This window comes from Denticeps clupeoides, chromosome 8 (assembly GCF_900700375.1).
Source record: "Denticeps clupeoides chromosome 8, fDenClu1.1, whole genome shotgun sequence".
NCBI lineage: Eukaryota > Metazoa > Chordata > Actinopteri > Clupeiformes > Denticipitidae > Denticeps > Denticeps clupeoides.
This window is the reverse complement of record NC_041714.1, coordinates 4,536,560-4,560,418: the sequence shown is the minus strand read 5'-3', so window position 1 is coordinate 4,560,418 and position 23,859 is coordinate 4,536,560. Positions and strand designations below refer to the sequence as shown.

At 46.8% G+C, this 23,859-nt stretch overlaps 1 protein-coding gene across 1 annotated transcript in view; it reads right to left on the bottom strand.

The window, feature by feature from the left end:
- Positions 1 to 22,281, bottom strand: part of mcu (mitochondrial calcium uniporter) — a 56,665-nt gene extending 34,384 nt beyond the window's left edge. The window contains exon 1 of the mRNA XM_028988583.1: positions 21,977 to 22,281. Coding sequence (XP_028844416.1) covers positions 21,977 to 22,243 — 267 coding nt within the window. The 5' untranslated portion in view covers positions 22,244 to 22,281. The remainder of the gene's footprint in view (positions 1 to 21,976) is intronic.
- Between the last annotated feature and the right edge of the window lie 1,578 nt (positions 22,282 to 23,859).

Genomic DNA, 23,859 nt, shown 5'->3' with positions numbered 1-23,859 from the left:
GGCCTAGACATGGAACCACAGGGTGCATAAGCTGATAACCATTGCCCCCGAGCAGAATATAATACTGATACAAAAAATTGATAATTAGCGATAAAGACAGCAAGGATTCTGATCCTCACATGTTCCGTCCAATGCCACTTTTCAACACTGAGATCGCTTTGATGCTTGCAAGTTCTCTGTGAACCAGGTCCTCTGCTGTAGCATCAGCTGAGTAGATGTGAAAAAAATCCTACTAATGCAGCTGAACTTTATTTGAGGTTCTTTTTAAGTCTTTTTAAGTGATGACAGGTGTGAACTGAATGCTGTAACTAAATCAATTTTTTTATCAAGTTTATTCAAGTTTAACAAAAAGTGGAGACCTGACCTCCACAGTCACTGGACCTGAACCCAGTCCAGATAGTTTGGGGTGAGCTGTACCAACAAGTGCTAAACACCTCTGGGAACTCCTTCAAGACTGTTGGAGAACCATTTCAGGTGACGACCTCTTGAAGCTCATCGAGAGAATGCCAAGAGTGTGCAAAGCAGTAATCAGAGCAAACAAACTAGAATATAAAACATGTTTTCAGTTATTTCACCGTTTTTTGTTAAGTACATAACTCCACATGTGTTCATTCATAGTTTTGATGCCTTCAAGTGAGAATCTACCAACGTAAATAGTCATGAAAATAAAGAAAACACATTGAATGAGAAGGTGTGTCCAAACGTTTGGCCTGTACTGTACATGCATCTGGGATACCTCTGCAGAAATCTCTGAAGTGCTACCTTTATTAAAATTACACTGCACTATTACGCTAAAATTACACTACAAAAATTGCACAGATATACTTTTTTGGGGTATGTCAAACATTCAAACTGAAACCAGCCACAGTTACATCTAAATCTATATCTAGATCTGTGGCCACAAAAAAAAAAACTAGTTCTGATTTACTTATTTCTAAGCCTCCACTCATCACATTTCCTGCTCTCAGCACCATTCTCACTCCTGTGCCAGCGGCTATTAAGAAGGCCCGTCTGACGCTTGGGCCTCACACTTCTGGGCGAGAAGCGGCGTCGGTTCTCAGTCCTCAGCACTGCTGTACATTCCCACATGGGGCTGCCAGTCAGAGAGACACGGACGACTCAGCCATGGTGTTAATTTTACCCGTGGCCCTACAGTAAATCTCCGGCGACGTGTAAATACGCCGTCGCCGCAGGCATGGATATGTTGACGGTACAGCCTGACAGACATAAAACAACGCACATAAGAGTAACAAAGTGGCATTACGAATCTGAAGGCAGCGTAAAGTACTAAAGAAAAAAAACTACCTTATAATCGTCTTTAAAAAAAACTATCATATAACTATCAGCATCATTAATTAACCCAACTACTAAACAAATAAGTCTATACAAAAGCACTTTGGTTTTCCGTTCTTATTTAGTGTTCATATGAAGTATTTATTATATGTGATATTTGTATTTAGTAAAGAACTAGGCGTGACTGGTCGTTGCGAAGAACAGAGCGTGGTACGTTATCAATGGTTACTTTATTGTTTATTTTTTTGATAGAATAAAATGTTTCACTCAAAATGGTCTTCGCCAACTAATGCTAGTGTTAAGAGAAACCACACAAACAGATGAAAACAAACTCGACAAGATCAAAGCCGTAACCTATTAGCATTTTGGAATGTTTGGTGGCCAAAAATACGCTACAGATGAAGAAGGTAAATAAAGTCAATGGTTCAGTCAGTGAAATTTTTCAGTGGTCAGAAAATATTCTAAGCTAATGCTAATACTAGTGTAAATTTGGCCAGTTTTATTGCTTCTTTAAATCAGTGGACGAGTTCTGATGTCATTCCAAATCACCCTAAAACACATAGCAGGGTGGTGCTAGTAGCGTAGTGGGTAACACAGAACCAGAAGACCCAGGTCGCTCTGCATAAGGCCGTCTGATAAATGCTGTAAATGTAAATATTGTAAAAGTAAAATGTAAAACTTGCTTTTATCCTGGATTTTGTAAGCATTTTTGAGATATTTGTAGTATTTTTACAGGTTACTTCCTGAAGTCAATGGTTATTTTTCTTTTCTGTGTGTGTGTGCGCGTGCATGTGAGAGCTTTTGTATCCCAGTACATTGGCGAGACGCTGAAGTCTGACAGATCTGGAGCACGCCATTTCTTTCCCTTTTTATTTCTAGCTTAGTCATACTGTACCGTTGGACCACGAGTCTAAACAGACGCACACGTGTGTGGCTACTGCAAACCTTATATAAGGACCGAGACACCTGGATTCCAGTAACAAGTTAAATGCACTGAGGACTATACTCTAAATTTGAGGATATGAGCCACAATGACACAAGACATTTTCAGGAAAAACACAAGCCACTTTGATTTAGCTGAATTGACTGGAATTAACTGCATAGGGGGCTTTGTTGTGCTCCCTGAATTTTTCTACATTGTCTACATTGCACCATGCACATGCCTGGAAAATTGCGACAGGACTGGGCAGCCTGAATTAAACGATCATCACAATATTAAGAATATTTCATGCAGTTTATAACCGTATGCTGTGACATTGTTATTATTGTTTCGGCAGATTAATAACAGCTCATGCAGACAATATAACTCTGATCAGCGAGATTCTGCCATTATTCATGAAGCATAAAGCTCAATTATACAAATCCTTGGCGTATGGAGCCAGGGAACGTAAAGCTCTTCGATACCCAGCTGGATGACAATATGATCCTCATTACAATCATGCTGTATTGAATTTTACTGATGATCCAGCTCTGAGAGAACTGGAGGTGTCTGTAGCGTTACAGTTGCCCAGCCTCTCCTTGGTCTGACGTTCTCTCATCTCAGCCCACCCCCCCAGCCCCCACCCGGAAGAGACCCAGAACTGTCAGCTACACACAGAAAAAGCAGACACGCAAAAGCACAAACAATAAAGCCACAGGAACATGGAGAACATGGAACGGACGTGTCTGGACAGACAGAACCTTCTGTTACCTGCGCACTCTGTTAACAAAAAAACTTGGGCTGGATTTCTACTTAACAACACAGAATGTGGAGAAAATATCAACATATTCCATCCTCCTCAGTGTCATAACCACAATTCTGAATACATTTGTGAGTACATTTACATTTATGAGCGACTTACGACCAGTATTTACAGGAACAGTCCCCCCCCTGGAGAGACTCAGGGTTAAGTGTCTTGGTAGGTCACAATGGTAGTAAGTGGGATTTGAACCTGGGTCTTCGGGTTCCTAGTGTGTTACCCACTAGGCTGCTACCACCCTAATTGGTGATTAATAAGCAAATCTACACTGGAATAATCCTTGGAATATCCCTGCTTCCTATACAGGACACACAAAATCACTTTGTTTTGGTAGATCATAGATGGAACCAGGAGATTTGTGTGGAGTCTCAGGACCCCTCAATGTTTCCAGTGTGAAGCTCAACTCCAGTCATAAACCATAAATGGATGAAAACCAACCGAGCAACATCCAAAAAAAAAACCCTACTCAGTAGTGGGGAAAAAAGGCCCAGATGTCCACTGATCTTCACGTACTCAGTAATCGACAGGACTACAGTGTAAGAGACACTCAAAGACTACAGGAGGAGAACAAGAGCGTGAGAGTGATGGAGGGAAGCGAGTGCCAAATGAGAGGTTGCGAGCGAAATGAAATTTCCAGCACATTAAGCAGGTTCTGTTACACAAAGAGCCTTCATGCAGGCTGCCGAGATCCACTGATTGTGTGTGTGTGTGTGTGTGTGTGTGCGCGGGAGAGAGAGTGAGTGAGCGAGCAAATCAAGAGCTCCAAAAAGAAAATCGTACTACTTCCAGGATTTGACACGCAGGGAATTCCTTTTGTTAAGGTGCTTTAAGAAAACAGGCAAATCCGATCCAACACGTTGCCCCCAACAGCTTGAGCCTCATCCTCAACATCTTCTAACTGCTCCACTGCACTGCTCCACAGATCTGCAACCTTCACGAAGGGCAGCATCTGCTGCTCCCAGAGGCCAGAGGCGGAGGAAGACAGGCCTTCCCAGTCAGCATGGACCACCACGCTTCACAGTATGGATTACCACTTAACTCCAGCTAATTATGCAAATGTTAGCCTTTGAAATATATGCTAATTACTTCAGAGACATGCATTGCAGAGATAAGTTTGACAGTCTTGAGAGCACAGGACACTACATACTCGCCTGATTCAGATTATTTCAGATGACAGCTATACTTGAATCATTTTATTCTATAAACAGAAATGATATTTCTATCGCTATATATTCTGATATCGTTTGTCGATTATATGCTGATTGTTTAATGGGTTTTGTTGCATCTTTTTTTTGTCTATTCTGTGCGAGTGTAGAATGGACACATTTTGGTTTTAAGCCAAATGAGGGAAGAGAGAACAAAGGCATTAGAGGTGTGAACTCGTCTCACAATTTGATTCTGATTATCAATGCTTCAATATCGAGATTAATTTTCTACATGGTCACATGATGCCTTCAAATACAAGTGTAGATGCTTTGATTTGCTACAATGAGCAGAAAAACAGTTGAGTAAGTCGTCTGTCCGAGTCCTGATGCAGATCGACTCTCCACCAAGCAGAGGAACCGAGCAGACTGGACCAAGCTCCTGTGGTCCCTTTATAATTTAATTTCGTATTACATAAAAGCAGTAACGTTTGGTACGTGTAATGTCCCAGTCTCACGTACGAGCGGTTACCAACATTTACCCGGGCGTGGCGGAACTGAGGTGCTGTAAGCATAATAAACAGAGAGCGTGTTGGAAACCCCAGCAGTGGTGGAACTTCTCTATCTTCCCGGCGGGTCGGGATGCTTCACCAGCATTTCCTCCACTACACACCGACCCAAACCCGTTACAAGCCACAGATGCCAGAAAAATGCCTGGTTCAGACGTCCGTGGAGTCAGGCCAGGGCCGACTGAACACACGATTTTCTGCTCATTGGAGAAAATCTAAAGCCACTTTGATTTTATTCGTCGCGAGAAAAGGAGTCATGGTTGCTGCGGTCAAAGTTCAACAAATTCCAACCTTGACAGTGTTGACAGAGAACAACGCCGCAGAGTGCCGTGCCGTGCCATGCGGAATGAAACTCCTACCCCGGGCGGTGCTGTACTCAGATCAGGATGCCACAATCACTACCGGCACTACTTTTTATCAAGAAAGATTACGCTGCCACCAGAAAATCACCAAGCAACCTCATGATATAACTGATTATGTTCTGCATGGCATCGATGCAGAATCGCCCACGTCTGCATCGCGATGAGTCGATTACACGATTCTTTTCAACGCCGATAGTCATATATGCTGAATTTGGGAAAGCAAACACAGTCATCACTTGATCCTGGCAATTGACTACTGCTGAAAAGACTGACAGAGGAATCTGTGGCTAGGGTGGACATCCACCAATGGTTTGGGGAACTGTGAAATAGTTCAATAGTCCTTAATGAAATCATATCTTTTTAATAATAAATCAAACATAATGACTGTTGGCCTGTTGCATACCTGGAACATTTTCGAGCTCACTGATGACAATTCTCATAAATCTGACAAGTTGTTAATGTTCTTCATGCCCTGACCAGTGTCTTCGTTTGACTGGTGACATTTCGCTGAGGACTGCATGGGACAGTTCATCCATCAGAATCCTTGATAGCATCCATGGTCCCAAGATGCTTTTAGAGGAGAGTGCATTTGTGAGTCTTTTATTGTTTGCCTGTGACAATTCAGAAGAAAGATTTCTGCACATAGCCCATGCTCTTGTCTTATTTACTACCAGAAAAATTATAAGCCTTCCACATACTCCAGGAGTGAAGGGGAATTACAAAACCTCATGTTTATGTATAAATTCAAAAGGAACTGCCTGAAGAGCTCAGAGACAGAATTGTGGCAAGGCACAGATCTGGCCAAGGTTACAAAATCCTTAAATGGGATGACCAGAAACCTTCCTAGAGAAATAATATTCTCTGGTCTGATGAGACCAAGATAAAATTAAGGCCAAAAAGTTCTAAGAGGCTTGTGTGGAGAAGACCAGGCACTGCTCATCACCTGTCCGATACAATCCCAAAAGTGAAGCATGGTGGTGGCAGCATCATGCAATGGGGGTGTTTTATTTTGTCACTATGGGGTGCTGTGTGTACATTAATGGAAAAAGAAAATGAACTTAAATGATTTTAGCAAATGGCTGCAATAAGGTGTCTGAAAACTTTCCGCACCCACTATATTTTGACCAAAAATACTATACTATGCGGTACTATATTTTATATGCAGCATCTAAACCCACACGGAAACGCTGGCACTCATATAAGCCAACACAACACCCACACACACCTACACACATGCAGGCTGTGCGTCATTGGCTCTGGGATTCCGGCATTCCGGAAAAAAAACGTGCTGCGCGGGAACATCGCCACCAACATGGCATCAAATGTCACTCAGTGCTGGAGACGGACGTTTCCAGCAGATCAGCACAAGTCGCATTGCGCTGAAATGCTACTAATTACTACAGGCCTTATCTTTACAGCTTGTGCTCACCACTGGACCCGGCTCATGGGCGTTTGAGAGGGCGACCACGCCGCAAGTCGGTGTTAATGGCTGATTTACGCTCGGCCGATGGGAGCCAGCATAAATCCAGGATGGCCAGGGAGCATCAAGAGACACACAACAGTTTATTGAGGTTAAAAAAACGAGTGATGGAGGATGTGGATGAGGCACGCGGCTATGTAAATAGCCACTGTGAAAGGAGGACGATATGAAACAGACGAATGCAGAATGATGAGTTCATTTATATGCAGTGAGAAAAAAGAAAAAGAAAAACACTCGGCATTTCTTGGAAATATATCTAGAAGCAAACAACAACAAAAAGAAAAAAGAAGAAGAAGAAGAATGGATGAAGAAGCTGGTGACCAGGAATAGCGTGGAATGTTGGGGGGGATTAAAGGTGCAAAATGAGCCACGACGCTCATAGCGAGTAACAATACGCCAACTGAGACAGAAATGGCAATCCAAAAAGTCTAATACCCCGTATTGTGATTTCAGGCCACAGAACTGCGATATGCCCCTCCCCACCACGCTGTTACTCTTACAGGAAGCGCCTGTTCTCATGGTGGCCTAGCGGTTAAGGAAGCGGCCCCGTAATCAGAAGGTTGTTGGTTCGAATCCCAATCCGCCGAGGTGCCACTGAGGTGTCACTGAGCAAAGCACCGTCCCCACACACTGCTCCCCGGGCGCCTGTCATGGCTGCCCACTGCTCACTCAGGGTGATGGGTTAAATGCAGAGGACAAATTTCACTGTGTGCACCGTGTGCTGTGCTGCTGTGTATCACATGTGACAATCACTTCACTTTGTTGTTGTACATTACATTCTCATTTCTCTATAATCACTATAACACTATAATCATTATTCTATTTAATTAGTAAGTTAAGGAAAAGACTAAATACAACCATTTCACATCATATGCAGTCCTCAAAAAAAAAAAAAAAGCTAGGTGGAAAATGATCGTGTAGTAAAAAGCAAGCTACCAGCGCAGCAGAACCAGATCAGACCCCACAATGTGTGCGCGTGAGACACGAAAGGACAAATTAAAGGCTCAGGTCAGCCGTGTGCACACATCAAGACAAATCCCAGTGTGCCACGCAGTCATGTGATCTAGCGCCGCTGATGAGGGTGTGGCCGGCAACTGGTATTTCCTGAGCGAACTGTACTACGGTATCCTGGATACAGAGTCACAGATTGGTCGTGGCAACCGCTGCAGAGGACAGTGATTCATCTACAGGCGAGCCCAGCAGTGAGTTAAAGAAAAAGGGGGAAAGACATAAAGAAAGAAACGAGATGAAAGAAAGAATGGTAGAAGAATGGGAGCTGCTAGTGACTGAACAGCAGGTCTACAGAGAGTGTGTGTGTGTGTGTGTGTGATAACTGCATGCCCAGGCGCCTGCCCCCCGTCCTAACCTCTGGCGTCGGCCCACCACAGCTTCCTGCGGAGACCTGCCTGACGACTCGGGCTCAGACCTGCAAGCACAAACACGGCGGCAGACGGACGCGAGGCGAGGCGCCGCATTCCAACCGCCCTTCAGTCATCCTCTGCACGCTCGCCGTCTCGCGGCATGAATAGCTCTCTCACGGCAGCCAGGCCGGGGGGGGGGGGCTGAGCACACGGAGGAGGGATGAATGAATAACTTTACGAGGAAACTGCGGCCGGACACTGGGCTCGTAATACGGCGCGCGTTAATCACCTCTCGCTCGCACGCGCTCACCAGCATCGGCGTATAATGGATTCATCCAGTAAACAAGGCCGTAACGACACCGACCGAAGCACTTACAACACGGGACGAGTTTCCTAACGTCTCCACATTACACGCAGTTCCTCTTCCCCCGAAACCGTACTTCCGAAACGCTGGCGCCCGCCAGGCCCATGTTGGCATCCTCACTGGCTGGAATAACAACATTTATTTCTTATATAGCCCAGAATCACACACAGTCTGTCTCAATGGGCCCTACAGTCGACACCCCCACACCTGACCCTTCCACAGAGAGAGAGAACTCGAGAGGTTTTTTTCACTGTGTGAAAGGTCGATGCACTTCCCTGTTAAAAACGGTGTGTGGGTGTGTTTTCGGAATATGCATCACGATTAACATCATTCATCTTTCGCAGCTACAACTGCACTGGTTCTACATTGATAAATAACCAAGTGACATGATGGTAATGTTCACACAAAAAACATTAAAGGAAACCTTGCAGGAGACCATAAATGCGGGTTCCTTCAGAAGGAATCTCCCTGGATCTTATGGGAGTGCAAGAGAGCGCAGAGAAAACCCAACGCGACCTCACATCCTGCCCCTGCACCAATAAGAACAGACGTCTACAGTGAGCTCATGGAGTCCAGAGCTGGTCCTGCCAAAGTGAGAACTGGGGAATTAGAGGCTAAAAATACATCTGAAGACCAGCCCCAGGCCTACAGCACAGGGAGGGTTGGAGAGTTGGACGGGGAGAGAGAAGAAAAATGGCAACTTCAAACCAAGTCGGGTCTCATGCTTTCCTGTTCCCGAACCCTCCCCTCTACGGTCGAGCTGGGGATTCCCTCAGGGTTCCCTGGTGGGAGAAGGCCGGGAACATGTGAGCTCAGTCGCCACAGCGACGCATCCCTTCTCATCCCGTCGCTCGTCCTGATGGCTGAGAGAAGACATTATGCTAATTGGCTAGATTCCTGAGATAAGCGCAGCCCCTCCCATCGCATCCCCTGAGAGAAACACGTGCAAAGCGACTGTAACACCAAATCCTTCGTGTACCCTCAAAATCTGTGACCTGGCCCCTCGAACACGGCATCTGGCCAGCGCTCGTGCTGCAGCCAGTTTCGCGTTATATATGTCATCGTAAAACAGTGCAGCATATGGTGACACAACGAAATGTGTCCTCTGCTTTTAACCATCACCCTTGGCGGGCAGTGGGCAGCCATGACAGAAGCCCAGGGAGCAGTGTGTGGGGACGGTGCTTTGCTCAACCAAACCGGCAACCTTCTGATTATGGGGCCGCTTCCGTAACTGCTAGGCCACCACTGACCCCCACACTGCAGTGTGCAGGCGGAAGGTGAAGCCTCTTATTGACAATAGATGCTTGTACGGCCACGACTGCACCGCGCTACGACAGCCAAAATCTGGTGCGCTGCATCCGATCGCATGGCTCCATGCCCCGAGAGAGCCATAGCGCTCCAAAACCACGCAGTACCTCACCTCCCCCAAACAAGCTGCACCCCTGTCCAACGCATCCATCATGGTGACCATTTCAATGAAGCAAATTGTTTTTTTTTGTTTTTTTACAGACAAATAAGACAACTAGAAAAAAACAAAAAAAAAACATGTCTAATTCAAAACCTAGACAAAAGGGTTTTAATTAAGAAACAGGAACATCATGTTCCCTAAAGGTCCCCTATTTTGAAAATGTCACATTGTCAGATTATTTAACATATGAGTTCCCCTACCCTGTCTATGGTCCTGCAGTGGCCTCCTGCTTCACCGTTCAGAGAGCCTTTACCAGATGCCCTTATCCACAGCGACTTACATTCAGTAGTTACAGGGACAGTACCCCCCCTGGAGACACTCAGGGTTAAGTGTCTTGCTCAGGGACACAATGGTAGTAAGTGGGATTTGAACCTGGGTCTTCTAGCCACTAGGCTACTAAACCCAGCTCAGACGGTCTGATCTGGAATTTGTCGTCATAAGGGGAAAGGTTACCTCCCGTTTCTCAGGCTTTTTTTCATCCAGAGAATTTCCCACCCCTCCCCTAAAACATTATCTCCACCCACCATCATGGCTTCCAAATGCGCAAAGCATTGTAGCTGCTCAGTGATTGGATGTAAAAATGAGCGCAACATGACTTCCTGCCTGAGCTAATAATTGTGGTTGGTGAATGTTAATGTCATTTCCGCGAATGGCCGCGTACTTCTACAGGCCGCACTCCTCCTCGTCCCGCCCCTCTCCTCCTCATTAGCATTTAAAGCTACAGACACCGAAACAGTGTGTCCTCAGAAAGGGACGCCAGATACAGTATTTAGGGACTTTATAGGAGTCGATATGTTGCTGTGCTTATAAATAGTACAAGCCGCAAGATGTTGGTGTGTTGGCCTGGCACAATTATTACATAATCACCTCATTACGCGAAGCGCAATAACTAAAACCAATAATTATTTCCATACAATGTTTGACTGGTGCACATTTAATGACGTATTCTCTTTGCAGCTCTTCTTCTGTTTAACTGTGGTAATTCGGTTGCAAAGACACGGTAAGACACCATAGCGCCTGCTTAATGTACATGCTGCTATTAAGTCTAATAACAATTAATTGCCATAAAATTGCATGATTATGACAGCACTATCTGGACGTATTTTAAGACATAAAACTATGCACTTAAAATAAAAGTCATTTCTGTACAGAGCTCAAGCAAGTGCTTGACCACACACATACACACGCACCAAAGCGCTTTACTCAGCCTGTTACCCCCAAAATGCCTATTTTTAGTTTGGCCTGTGTCAGAAACAGGCATTGTGGGTTGATGCAATGACTTCAAACGCGCACCGAGCTTTCTTTACTGCGATCAAAGCCCTACACTTGGTCACGCTGTGTGTGAATCACTGTCAGGAGCAGCGAGGGGGCTGCAAATACATACATCCTAATGGCCATAAAGTAAACGGTGCCCACAACGACATGCCGGCAGCCCACACGCACGGAACAAAAACAGATAGAATTATTGATATTAAATTGGTGCGCCATCGTAAGCTTTTGTGTGTAGGGTGCTTTTTGGGGTGCTCTGGATCCATAGTCCAGGTCAGCGTTTCATTCATGTTAATTGTGAGTAAATCCCTTTTTTTGTTAGTCTGCAATTAAACTGCAATTGAGTCCATTTCTTCCTGCCCATCAAAAAAATGTTATGCCCATAATGCGAAAGAAATCGGCAGTACGATCAACATTTACTTTGCAATGGGGAGAAGCTACTCCGGAGGTTCAGGTGGGAAGCTGTTCAGCCAACATGCCAGAACTGGGAACACTGCAGAATAGGCAAACATAAAGAATGCAATTATCAAGACATTTTCCTAGGCCCTTGGATTAGTTGGCTTTAAACATCAAACTTTCAGAACATTTTAAACGTTCATTTTCATATTTTGAAGCGAAAGTGACGTGATTGTCCTTGTGAAACACTGCAGCATAGCAAACGTGACACAACGAAATGTGTCCTCTGCTTTTAACCTTCACCCTTGGTGAGCAGTGGGCAGCCATGACAGGCGCCCGGGGAGCAGTGTGTGGGGACCGCACAGGAAAGAGCACAGGTTCTACAAAAATACCCACAGTGCCAACACGTAAAGGGAAGCCCCCCCCCCGATGGGAGAAATGAATTTCAAGCCTTGCTCAAATGCCTCAACATATAGATACAGGAGGCGAGAGAATGAGTTGATGTCCCTCCGGCCCATAAGCGCCTGCTGGGGAGGGTAATGAAGCTCCAGGTAGCCGGGCCATCAGTATTACTCTACACTCACAAGCCCCCGTAACTCAGACCCCTCCCTCTCGCTGACTGCTATCAGAGCTGCGCCGCTCCCAGTAAAATTTGCATCGCGGTTATTATGTATTCTCGCAGCCAAACGTCTGGATCAGAATATGCAACATTAGACCAATGCATTTTAACCTTAATAGAACATACAGACATCATTTAACTGGTGTGATTTCAAGTAATTGGATGGTAACTACATTTGTAAATGCAATAAACTTACATAACCGGGTTATAAACCCCTTTATAAAATGACTACCACTTTAAGACGTGGCTGCCATGGGAAACACACTGAAATATTTGTACTACTATATGGATTTGTTTGTATGGAAATCAAAATGAAGCACGTCGTGTTGAAAATTTATTATTTTGTGAAAGATTTGGAATATTGGGATATCGATTCGCAAAGAACTAAATAATCAATTTTATTGATTAGCTGCCCAGCCCCAGACTGACTGCATGTCCCTGGAAGTCACTGGTCAGAGAAAATAAGATGCAGGGCTGGGCGCTGTTTCTAATTCAGAATAAAGTGAGAAGCAAATTGAAATGCGAATTTTAATTAATCATGCAGCTGTATGACAGACTGTACGCATACTCCCGTTCCCACACACACAAACACACACACAGCCTCAGATCAGCTGTGTCTCAGGAGGTAAGATGAGGTAGCAGGGTATGGATTCAAATTACACTGCAGAAGCAGATGTGTGTGTGTGCGTGTGTGTGTGTGTGTGTGTGTGTATTTGCCTAAATGGATGTCACCGAGAATCTCAGAGCAACAAAAAGGCAATAATGCAAACTCATCAACGCAGCCACCACCCCCCCATGACACTTCAGTTACAGCAATCGCCTTTCATTACACACTCCTCATTAATCTACAGCTCACATTCCAAAACACCAAGGAGCGCGAGCACATTATAGTAACGTACAACACCCACGTCATCCATTTTCATGGCTGTAAAAAAACAAAAAAAAAAACTAAACGTGTGCAGGGATCCCCCACATATATTTCATTATTTTAAATAAGATGTCTTGCTTAGCAGACACACTTCCAAAAAGGTGGCTTTGAACCCAGGCCAGATTGCATCCTCTTCTATTCACTTGTCTGCCCTTGCGACTCCACGCCGCGCCGCACGCGTGGTTGAGAGCGGCGCCGCCCCCTTCCTCTTCCGCACAGCGGTTATAATACGGCACGTCAGAGCAGCGATTCCCGCCTGAAACCCGCCGCCATGCCGCCATGCCCCCTCACCCCGGCCCTCGGCGGGATCAGCGGCTCCGCGAGGAAGCTTATTGATTTTTTTTTCAGGCTGTGATCGAGCTCAACAGGCCTCGGCACCCCCCCTCGCTTCTCCTAAAGGATTTTTACATTTACAGCCCGTCACCCCGGGCGACTTACCATCGCTAGTTACAGGGACACGCGTCCTGGAGACGCTCGGTGTCTTGCTCAGGGACACCATGGTAGTAAGCGGGGTTCGATGAGCGGCCATTCGAAAGTAAACTGCAGCTGGTCGGGTATTTCTGTGGTGGAAACGTGGTATTTAACCAGGCAGGTTTTGCCAAACGCAAGCAATCTTACCGTTTCTCTTTCTCGTTGCGGCGATTCGGTTGCGTCCCAGTAGCAGCAGGTGAGAGCGGCACAAGCGCACGACAAAAAACACAAATCACGTGTTTGTATGTGTGTCTGTATTTATGGCAGCAGCCAAATCATCTGTATTTGTTCAACGGTGCAACAAACGTACGTCTGCATGTGTAAACTCAGCATACGTAAAAGTGTCCAGGTGTCTATACTCTGACACAGTGTCAATTATTCAATTTTTATTACACAGTCACCCTGTCAAGCGTAGACAGCGTGCAGTCCACCTTAGTTAGGCTGTCCTAGTCAGGCTACCCGGGACACTGTTGCTCTCGTGTACCACCACAGCTACGGATTTCAGTACCAGTCGTACGATGCCACGGTCTGCCGCTGCTTCTGTTTGTTCTCTCCGAGGCACTGAGTCAAGAGCGCAGACTACTGCCCGCCTCCAGCGAAGAGACCAGCAGATGTATCCGAGTCCCCAGCAATGACCTGCTGACGAGACGAACCAGCATGAAACGTACCGGAGGGTCACCGCAGCCACCACCACCATAACAGCGAAAGCTTCAGGGATCTTCAAACGGACCAGCAGCATTGTAATGGACACGTAATGTACACCATGACACTGGACTAAAACCTACTCTGCACTGTCCAGTACCCCCAAACATGGACAGATGCTCTATACTGCCACAGTACATACACACACACACACACACACACACACACACAGCTACTATGGACTTTTTTTTTTTTCTTTTCTTGGACAATTCATCACCGCCCTGCACTGACACCACTTGCAGGCTCACTCTACCCTGGAAGGACGTCCCTCTCTGTATGTCTCCTTCCCAAGGTTTCTTCCTTTCTTTTTCTCTCTTCTAGAGTTTTTTTAGTGGAGTTTATCCTTGTGCGCAGAAGGGTCAAGTGTGGGGGGTGTCAACTGTAGAGTCTCTCAAAGCCCATTGAGACATACTGTGTGTGATTATGGGCTATATAAGAATTAAACATTGTTGTTATACAGACCTAGCAAAAAAACACGTTCAGGCTTAAGTGTTGCCAGATGATGCTGTTTTAAATTGATTAATGGGCTGCTTTCCACTTGCCAAAAACTGGTATTAAGATAACTGTACTTGAGATGGGTATCAAAGGCAGTACAGTATCGAACCTTTTCATTAATTCTGTGTATTTTAGCATTTTTCTGTACAATTGTTGGCTGAAACAACGAGATATCTGGCAACATGACAGTTGGACAGCACATATCTTCCTCTTTCATCAGCAACATTCATAACAGCATTGATTTAGCTGTCCCTACGTCGCATGTGACTACAGCACACAGCGGATAACCGGTAACCCAGCAACTGGGGACGCGCGCGGCCGCGTGTTTCTTGGTCCCGGCCCGGTCCCGGCCAAATGTGGAGGGTTGCATCAGGAAGGGCATCCGGTGTAAAACTTTGGCCAAATATTTGTGCGGACAACCAGACCGGTTGATCCCTGACGGGAGAAGCCTGAAGGCGACGATGACACACAGGACACCCAAGCAGCTAGACTCCTGTCACGACTCCATGTCATGAATTCCACGCGAAATGACTAGGAACTACTTCGACAAACCAAAATATGAAACCCAACCAAAAACAGCGACTTCGCTGTCAGTTTTGCTGTATCGTAACTGGCAGTGACGCAGGCTGAAATCAAAGCTTTTTTATTTCTTCTGAAATAGAGACAAAAAAATATTCCTAAGAATCCACTTTTTATGCTTTTATGAATACAGTATTCATGCTGATATCTATTTACTAAATTTCACAAAGTGATCAAATATGCTGGAAGAATGTAAGTTATGTTTGACACAAAATGCGAAAAAGAAATATCCAATTTAATCAAGAATCCTGCAGCCCTCGATTCAGACAGAGTTATTAAATCCCTGGCACAGAGTTCGCAGGGGACAGCCGTGTCACTGCTCTCACCACCTCCGGCCACATAAAAATGCCATGAGATCAGAGAGGCCAGCCAGTCGCCCCCCCTCCCCAAACTTCACGTGCTGCGAAGTCCAGACCGTCTCCTCCAGTTGCGCAGACAGAACAAACAGCTGGAAATGTCAGGCCCTCCTGCCATTAGCCCAACCCGTCGATTATGGACAAAGAGTATCAACGACTCCCCGACACCTCAGATCGACGGCACCAACACACCCACAACTGATTAGGAAACCGGCCCGCGCCCGACCTTACTCTTCACCCTTCAAGAGCCCCGTTGACAGCGACTGATACGGCACCCACAGCAATGCTGACTGGGCAAGGGTCGTTCCTGCCAAGAAATGAAGATGCTTCATAGTGGTAATACGGGACAGCGCAATTATTAAAAAGAAATAAATAGCTTGGTCGCTGAATACAACACCATCCCGCTTTTAGATGAATGTTAATTCAATATATAATTACAAGATATTGACTGAGTGTCTGATAATGGAGTACATGCATTAAGGTTCTTAATTAGGCTTTGGTAGCTATCATTCATAATCTAATATACGTAATTTAATTAAGTATATCAACAAAAATGATTTCTGTTTTCAATAAATAGGATATCGCCATAAATAATTTAGGACGGTCCAATTATCTTTCACTGGATAATCACGGCTTCAATTATGTCCGAAATTCTGTTGTGCGGAACATGAGCCAAACATTCGATTGAATAAATGGCCACTGTTCGGAATTCTTAGTCATTACAAAAGAGATGAAAATATGACATTTTCACTATAAATGTTCGTGATACAGTCCTGATATCAAATATCGACCCCGTTTTTTTTATATTTCCATATTCCTCCGTTTAGCCAGGCTCGGTCGGCAAATGACTGGCTACATGGTTACGATGAAATTTCAGAGTGCTGCTTAAAACATGGCTAAAACCGGGCTTGAGCCGAATCGAAGTTTACTTCACTACTAGAGGGAGGTGTCGGGTGCGACTGGGACGCCCTGCTTCTCCCGAAGCGCAACCGCAGGGCGTGTTGCGAAAACTGCGACTTGTCTGTTGTGGCTTGGCATTTCATGGACAGGTTCTTGCCTCACAGTTGCGCGCTACACAACAGTGGTTGCTGGGTGGATTTCAGGAGGGTTTACAAGAAGAAAAAAAAACGCTATTTCGAAACTGCACTGAGGCAAAATATCAACAGACGCCAGCTAGCACGTCACAGACATGTCGAGGAGGGCCCGTCCACAGGCGACCTTCATGCAAGGTGTGATAAATAAAGCTCATTTAGATCCCGAGCTTTATAGTCCCGTCAAAATAATGAATTCTGCCACATTTCACACTAGCGAGGCCGAAACGGGGCCAGAGCGAGCCGGCACCTACGCCACCCTATAGCGGCCGGCAGGAAGGGTGGCCGAGCGCGTCCCCATCTATCACCGCATTACTCCCGGACCTGGGCTAATGAGTCGACACGTTTCGAGTCGGAAAGGACACTGTCCTTGTGAGGTCACCTGAACGGCCGGTGCTGGTGCCGGTTCTGAAGTGGGTTCTCTACGCTGGACAGGAGCTCAGCGGGAGCCGCGTGATGATGTCACAGGCCCCGGCCGCCACTGGTTTTTTAGCTGACTGATTATTCGGTTGTGTGAGGCCTGCGACTATGTTATTCCCTTATTTCAGACACGTTCTTCTTGTGCCAATTTTATATATAGATTTTTAATTTCTAAATTTCTGTGGAAAAAATGTGTGTGTATGAGTGTATGAGTGTATGAGTGAAGTGTGTGTGTGTATACGTGTGTATGTGTGTATGAGTGAAGTGTGTGTGTATACGTGTGTATGTGTGTATGAGTGAAGTGTGTGTATACGTGCATATGAGTGAAGTGTGTATACGTGCATATGAGTGAAGTGTGTGTACGTGTGTATGTGTGAAATGTGTGTCTATGTGTGTGTGTATACGTGTATAAGAGTGAAGTGTGTGTATGAGTGTATGAGTAAAGTGTGTGTATGAGTGAAGTGTGTGTATGAGTGAAGTGTGTGTATGTGTGATTGAGTGAAGTGTGTGTATGAGTAAAGTGTGTGTATGTGTATGAGTAAAGTGTGTGTATGTGTGTATGAGTAAAGTGTGTGTATGTGTATGAGTAAAGTGTGTGTATGTGTATGAGTAAAGTGTGTGTATGTGTGTATGAGTAAAGTGTGTGTATGTGTATGAGTAAAGTGTGTGTATGTGTATGAGTAAAGTGTGTGTATGTGTATGAGTAAAGTGTGTGTATGTGTGTATGAGTGAAGTGTGTGTATACATGTATATGAGTGAATTGTGTGTGTGTGTGTGTGTGTGTGTGTGTATGAGTGAATTGTGTGTGTATATGTGTGTGTGCCCTGCCTTTGAGGGTGTAGGCCTGTGTGTATAAAGTCTGCCCAGAGGTCAAACACACACCCTCCCTCTCCAGCCCCGCAGTTTTATTCTCAACCTGCCAGGTAAACATCTGCTTTAGCTTCAGACAGCAAGATACAAGTTTACCTTTTTTAAAAGTACACCATTTGCCGGGGACATTGACAATTGGGCCCAGGGCCACGGGCCCCCCAGTATGAACACTCATTACCGAGAATACATAAAACGTGCTATGCTTCAAACTTCAGGAACATCAGGCGGACCTTAATAAAATCTAATCGTGCATACTGCTCATGCAAAGACCTACTCAAATAACGACAAAAGACAGACGTGATCGTGTCATTGAAAAAAGCAAAAGAAAAAAATTCATATTACAGACAGCATTCTACTAATGGACAAAAACCCTACGTGCCAGAGAGGGACATTCGTTCTCCGAAAAATATCCTGTGGCAGCTAATTAAATAGTCTCATAAAAGGTTGAGCCCACCACATGGGTCACGTGACACCATCGTGACCTGCAGCCCTGTAGATTACGCAGCCCTGGTCAACTAAACACACAGAACAGCACAGATCATCACATGAAATACGACTGTTAAAGGTGCAGTTCACTCTTGTCCCCGTTTCATGTAACAGCAATTACTTAATGTGGCTGCGTCTGAATTTACGCCGGATTGATGCTGAATTACAGTCCTTCTGGACACATAAAAAATAATCATTATAATTATTATTCCGAAGCGCAATTTGCTTAATGTGGTAACAAAATAAATCTCTTGCTTCACAACAATAGCAGATCCGATTAATCAATGATCCAGATCATCCAGCAAATCATCCAACAATGCCGACTGTCTTTTTAATGTAGAGATTTCTCAGAATTTAAAAAAGAATTTCATGTATTAACGGTCTGAGCCTGCACAAGGGTGGTAGTAGCCTAGTGGGTTAGACACTCGCCTATGAACCAGAAGACCCAGGTTCAAATCCCACTTACTACCATTGTGTCCCTGAGAAAGACACTTAACCCTAAATTGCTCCAGGGGGACTGTCCCTGTAACTACTGATTGTAAGTCGCTCTGGATAAGGGCGTCTGATAAATGCTGTAAATGTAAATGCACAACTTCTTAAACCAGCAGCCTCTTTCTCTTCAAAACCAAGCCCCGATCGGTTCAGGGGTCAATTCTCTCATTTACATTCTGAACGGGGGTCTGGCTGCGAGCAACGTGACCTCACACCTCCAAGAATCAGAGTTTACGTACTCTCCCCGTATTGGCGAGGGGGTTTCCTCTGGGTTCTGCGGTTTCCTCCCGCCGCCCCGAAGCCATGTGAACTAGGTGAATTGGTGATTCTGAACTGCCTGCATGTGTGAGTGAACATGGCTGAAAACGTGTTCCAGGATGGAACCGCGACCCCGAGGAGGCCCTGAGCAGTAACGGAAGGCGAGTGAGTGGCAGCTTCTTCACCGCGGCTGGCGCCAACACGCATGATCCACGATAAATAGGCAAATACACAACAACGTGAAGCAATTCAGTTGTGCAGAATCGTCCTGGGGCCGGCCGGCTGAGGGCTCCTTTTGCAACGGATGGCGAGAGGTGGCTAAGAAAATGTGGGACGGGCACGACAGAGACCCTCCTCCCTCCCCCTACGATTTATGGCATGTTTCACCGCCGCCCCTGATTCACTGCGCGCTAAAGCGTCTCCTGCGCACCACAAATTACAACGAGATTTGATTTTTAGAGTCACAGCCTAGAGTGGGTCATGTGACGTTTATATGACAGCTCCTCAAGATGGATGTTTCATGGCAGCGGTGTGACACAGAGCCGTAATCAGAGGTCGCCGGTTCGAGTCCCCACACGCTGCTCCCCGGGCGCCTGTCATGGCTGCCCACTGCTCACCAAGGGTGATGGTCAAAAGCAGAGGACACGTTTCATTGTGTCACCGTGTGCTGTGTTTCACAATTACAACCGCTTCACTTTATCATTCTTGGGAAGTTTGCAGTAAAGCTGTTACTGCGGAGGTTGGACCCGGGCGGCGCCAATCATGGGGTCAGAGGTCGGCCATCAACCAGTCGACCAAAACACATAAATCCCAGAGTAACACACCAAGGCCCAAGCTGCACGGCACTCCGGACGTCAGCTAAATTAACAAATGCAGATGCAGTTGGAAGATGGCGGATTTGCACACTCGGGGCGTTCCGTCACCTCGACTTCATTCATGAAGAACGAAGACGCCCTCCAGGTGAACAGGTGAAGACACGCCAGCCGCACCGACACAGCCGTTCACACCACAACTACAGCTGAACAGTTCACACACCGGCACAACCTTCTTACTTGTGATGGGTGGTAGTAGCCTAGTGGGTGACACACTCGCCTATGAACCAGAAGACCCAGGTTCAAATCCCACTTACTACCATTGTGTCCCTGAGCAAGACGCTTAACCCTGAGTGTCTCCAGGGGGGGACTGTCCCTGTAACTACTGATTGTAAGTTGCTCTGGATAAGGGCGTCTGATAATGATGTAAATGTAAATGATGGGGTTTGTAAGGGTTCATACCACATGACTGACCGGGTGATGGGAGGGGTCACGCACAACGCAATCTGTCACTCCTCAAAACAAGGATCTGTCACAAAAATATTTTTAAAAAAATGTGCTATGGGCTGCTGGCAAAATGACCAGTTGTTTGATCTCTTTTACATTTACAGCATTTACCAGACACCCTCATCCAAAGCGTCTTAAAATCAGTGACAGGGACAGTCCCCCCCCCGGAGACACTCGGGGTTAAGTGTCTTGCTCAGGGACACAGTGGTAGTAAGTGGGATTTGAACCTGGTCCATTGGTGAGTGTGTTACCTGCTAGGTCCCAACCAGAGCGGACCCCGCCCCTCCCCGCAATCCTGTGTTCTGTGCTCTCATTGGTTGTCGCTTGTCAGTGACTCCACCAACTATTTAGCATGCTGGATAAGGTACTGCAGCCATCGTCAAGGCGACCGGCGAGAGCCAATCAACCTTCAGTTTGGCCAGAGTCTGAGGTGAAAGGTGATGCTCGGTGTGTTGACTGGACAGACCCAGCAGCTTCTTGGTGGCGTGGCTCCACGTCCGCCCGTCACCGTCCAATCCCGGTGAAGTTTGTGCTGCTTTGGTTCAAGGGCGACCTTGATTCTGCCCACAAGTGCCAGCTCCTTGGGAAGGTCTGTACCTGTCACGCCTCGCCAGGTTCTGGTGACAGGAGGATCCCCGCCCCGACCGCGCAGCCGCTTTACAGGGAGGATCGGGGAGCTCCCCGCCAGAAGGGGAAACACCCGCATAAAGGGAGGGGAGGGGAGGAGGACACGACACGATCCCGCCTCCGCGAGTGAGTGTGTGTGTGTGTGTGTGTGTGTGCGTCCCGCAGTCTGCGGTGTAAGACGACGCCAGTGGGGCTCCGCGCGCGCACGCGTGCACGCGCGACCGGGCGCGCGCCCGCGGCTCCGGCCACGGGGAGTTCGTAATGCCGCACCGTCCGTCACTCTCTCTCTCCCTCATTTCACTCAGTCACACACACACACACACACACACACACACTGCGGAGGCAGGACCGGGGACGTCCGGCGACACCGGGAAGAAAAGCCCGTCGGCGCCGCGCACCGTGACAGGCGCAATCTTTTAACGCGTCGCGGCCGAACGCGCGGTTTGCGCCGCCGCCCTCCTCCTCCTCCTCCTCTTCCTCCTCTTCCTCTTCCTCCCCCCTGCACGCTGACAAGCCCCCCGTTCTACTCAAGGTTACGCTGTTCGGGTGAAAAGTTCGAACGGTCCAAATAACAAACCCGCCAAAAAAAAGTGGCCGATCGCGCAACAACTGGCCGGCCGGAGGACGTCGGGGTTCAAACGCGCGCCGCCCGCGGCGTCCGGACACCGGCAACTAACCGGTCCCCCCTGGCGAAGTGGCGCGGAGTGAAGTCGCCTCGGCCGTGCGCGGAGGGACGGAGGGAGGGAGGGAGGGACCGAGGCTACTTCCTTAGCCGGCCCGCTTCCCGTCGGTACCGAGCGCCGGTCCGGCGGCCGCTTACCGATCTCGTGCGCTGCGGGCGCCGCTGCGAGGAGGCGCCGAGCGCCTGGAGGGTGGCCGCCGCCGCTCCGTTGCTCCGGGACAAGAGGAGGACGGACGCGCACACTTTCGTTGCCATCTCTGGAGTGCAGGCAGGCGGGCTGGCGGAGGAGGAGGAGGCGGAGGCGGGCGAGCGCTGCGCTGCGCTGCGCTGCGGGCGGACCGACGGAGGTGGCGGGGAGGGAGGGAGGGGGGAAGGCGGGCTCGCTGGGCCGGGCCACCGCCTCATGCACAACGCGGCCAATTATTCTGCAACGTGGAGCGCCAGTTCCGCTTCTTTCTTTTTTTTATGGAATTTCCCCTGCGCTTCTGTCCCGACAACAATTCCAAGTTCAGGATGGACCATCCCGGGCGAATCTAACGGAACCGCCGCCTTTTTCCTGAAGCGCGGACAGTTTAAGGGGAAATGCGAAAGTAACGCGCTGATTGGCCGAGCAGTTACCTGGTGGGTGTGGACGTGTACTTGCCGTCCAATGAAAATGGAGAAGCGTCCGGGATCCGGCCAATCATTTAACTCTGTGCGTCTGAAGACTCTCGATGAAATCAGGGAAGGGCAGTTCGTGGAAGTTTTATTTGTCAGTGGGTTTAACGTAATGTTACGATTTCCATTATTTAAAAATTGTGTAGTGGCTGCACAATATTTTGCTCTTAAAGTTTAATAATTATTACAAATACTGAGGAATTTAGGTCATTGTAGGTCAAACAATTGTACATGAATTAAAGTATTGACATGAAGAAACCGACGTTTGTGACAGCGGACAATGTTTAATAATACATAAACTAAAACTGAAATAACCCGCAACAACTAAAATACAGTACATGGAATAATAAACTATTAATGATGAATATATAGGTTCAGAGGAAAGCACCGTGTTAAAAATAGAACCGCATCGGAAAGATGGGGGTCCGTGAGACTCCGTACTTCAACATCTCCACCTTTGTCGTTTGGCAGCACGCCCATTTTTTCCCATCATGCCATTACTTTGCCTATAACTGCATTGCCCTTCAAACAGAACAAGGCAAGGTCATGCATGTTTTTATGTAAACTTGATCAGTCTGTCAAATGTCCCAGCCAATTTTTTCATGTTGCACGCACTTCGTCCTGTGTGGTCAAAGGTTTGGAAATGCCACGCCCGGAAGGTGGCCTGACGAACCAGGTTGGTGCAATAGTAGCCATGGCACACAGTAAAATTCCAAGATATAAGGTTCCAAATCCCCTCTAAGCAGCAAGACCATCAATTATCATTACAGCAGACAATGTTTAACTGATTATACATCTGTAGGCAAGGACACTTTTCTCCATTGTTATTTAGTGCAGCAGACAAGCTGTCCTTTCAAATTGATCTCACTTTAGAGTAATTACAAATGGTAATAGCAATCTTTTTTTCCATCAGCCACACTATTACACAGACACAAAGACATTGCAAGTCATAATCTAACATCATATTATAGATGCTATGCTGCCAGGGAACGGATCAGAAATGTGTCTTACGTATAAAGATAAGATATGTAATTTATCACTTGAGTGACGCAAACACTGAGCAATTTTCAACAAAGTTGTGCCCGTTTCATTATTATTAATTACTGGAGTCCCTCCAGCCTCTTGATGACAAAATGTCGGTTGGCTCTCCCTAATCATAAAGAGGATTTGAAATTGCTGAAATAATTGCTGTTGATCTGAGATCTCTCATGGCACCCAGCTATTAGGTCCGACCTCACACACATCCAGTCTTCCCCATGCACACTGTGGCGCACTCTGAGGCTGATACAATTTAAATGCTAATTTTCTAGACTGGGACAGGGACTGTTCCCAAGGTCCACTGACGCCTCTACCGGTCCCCCAGG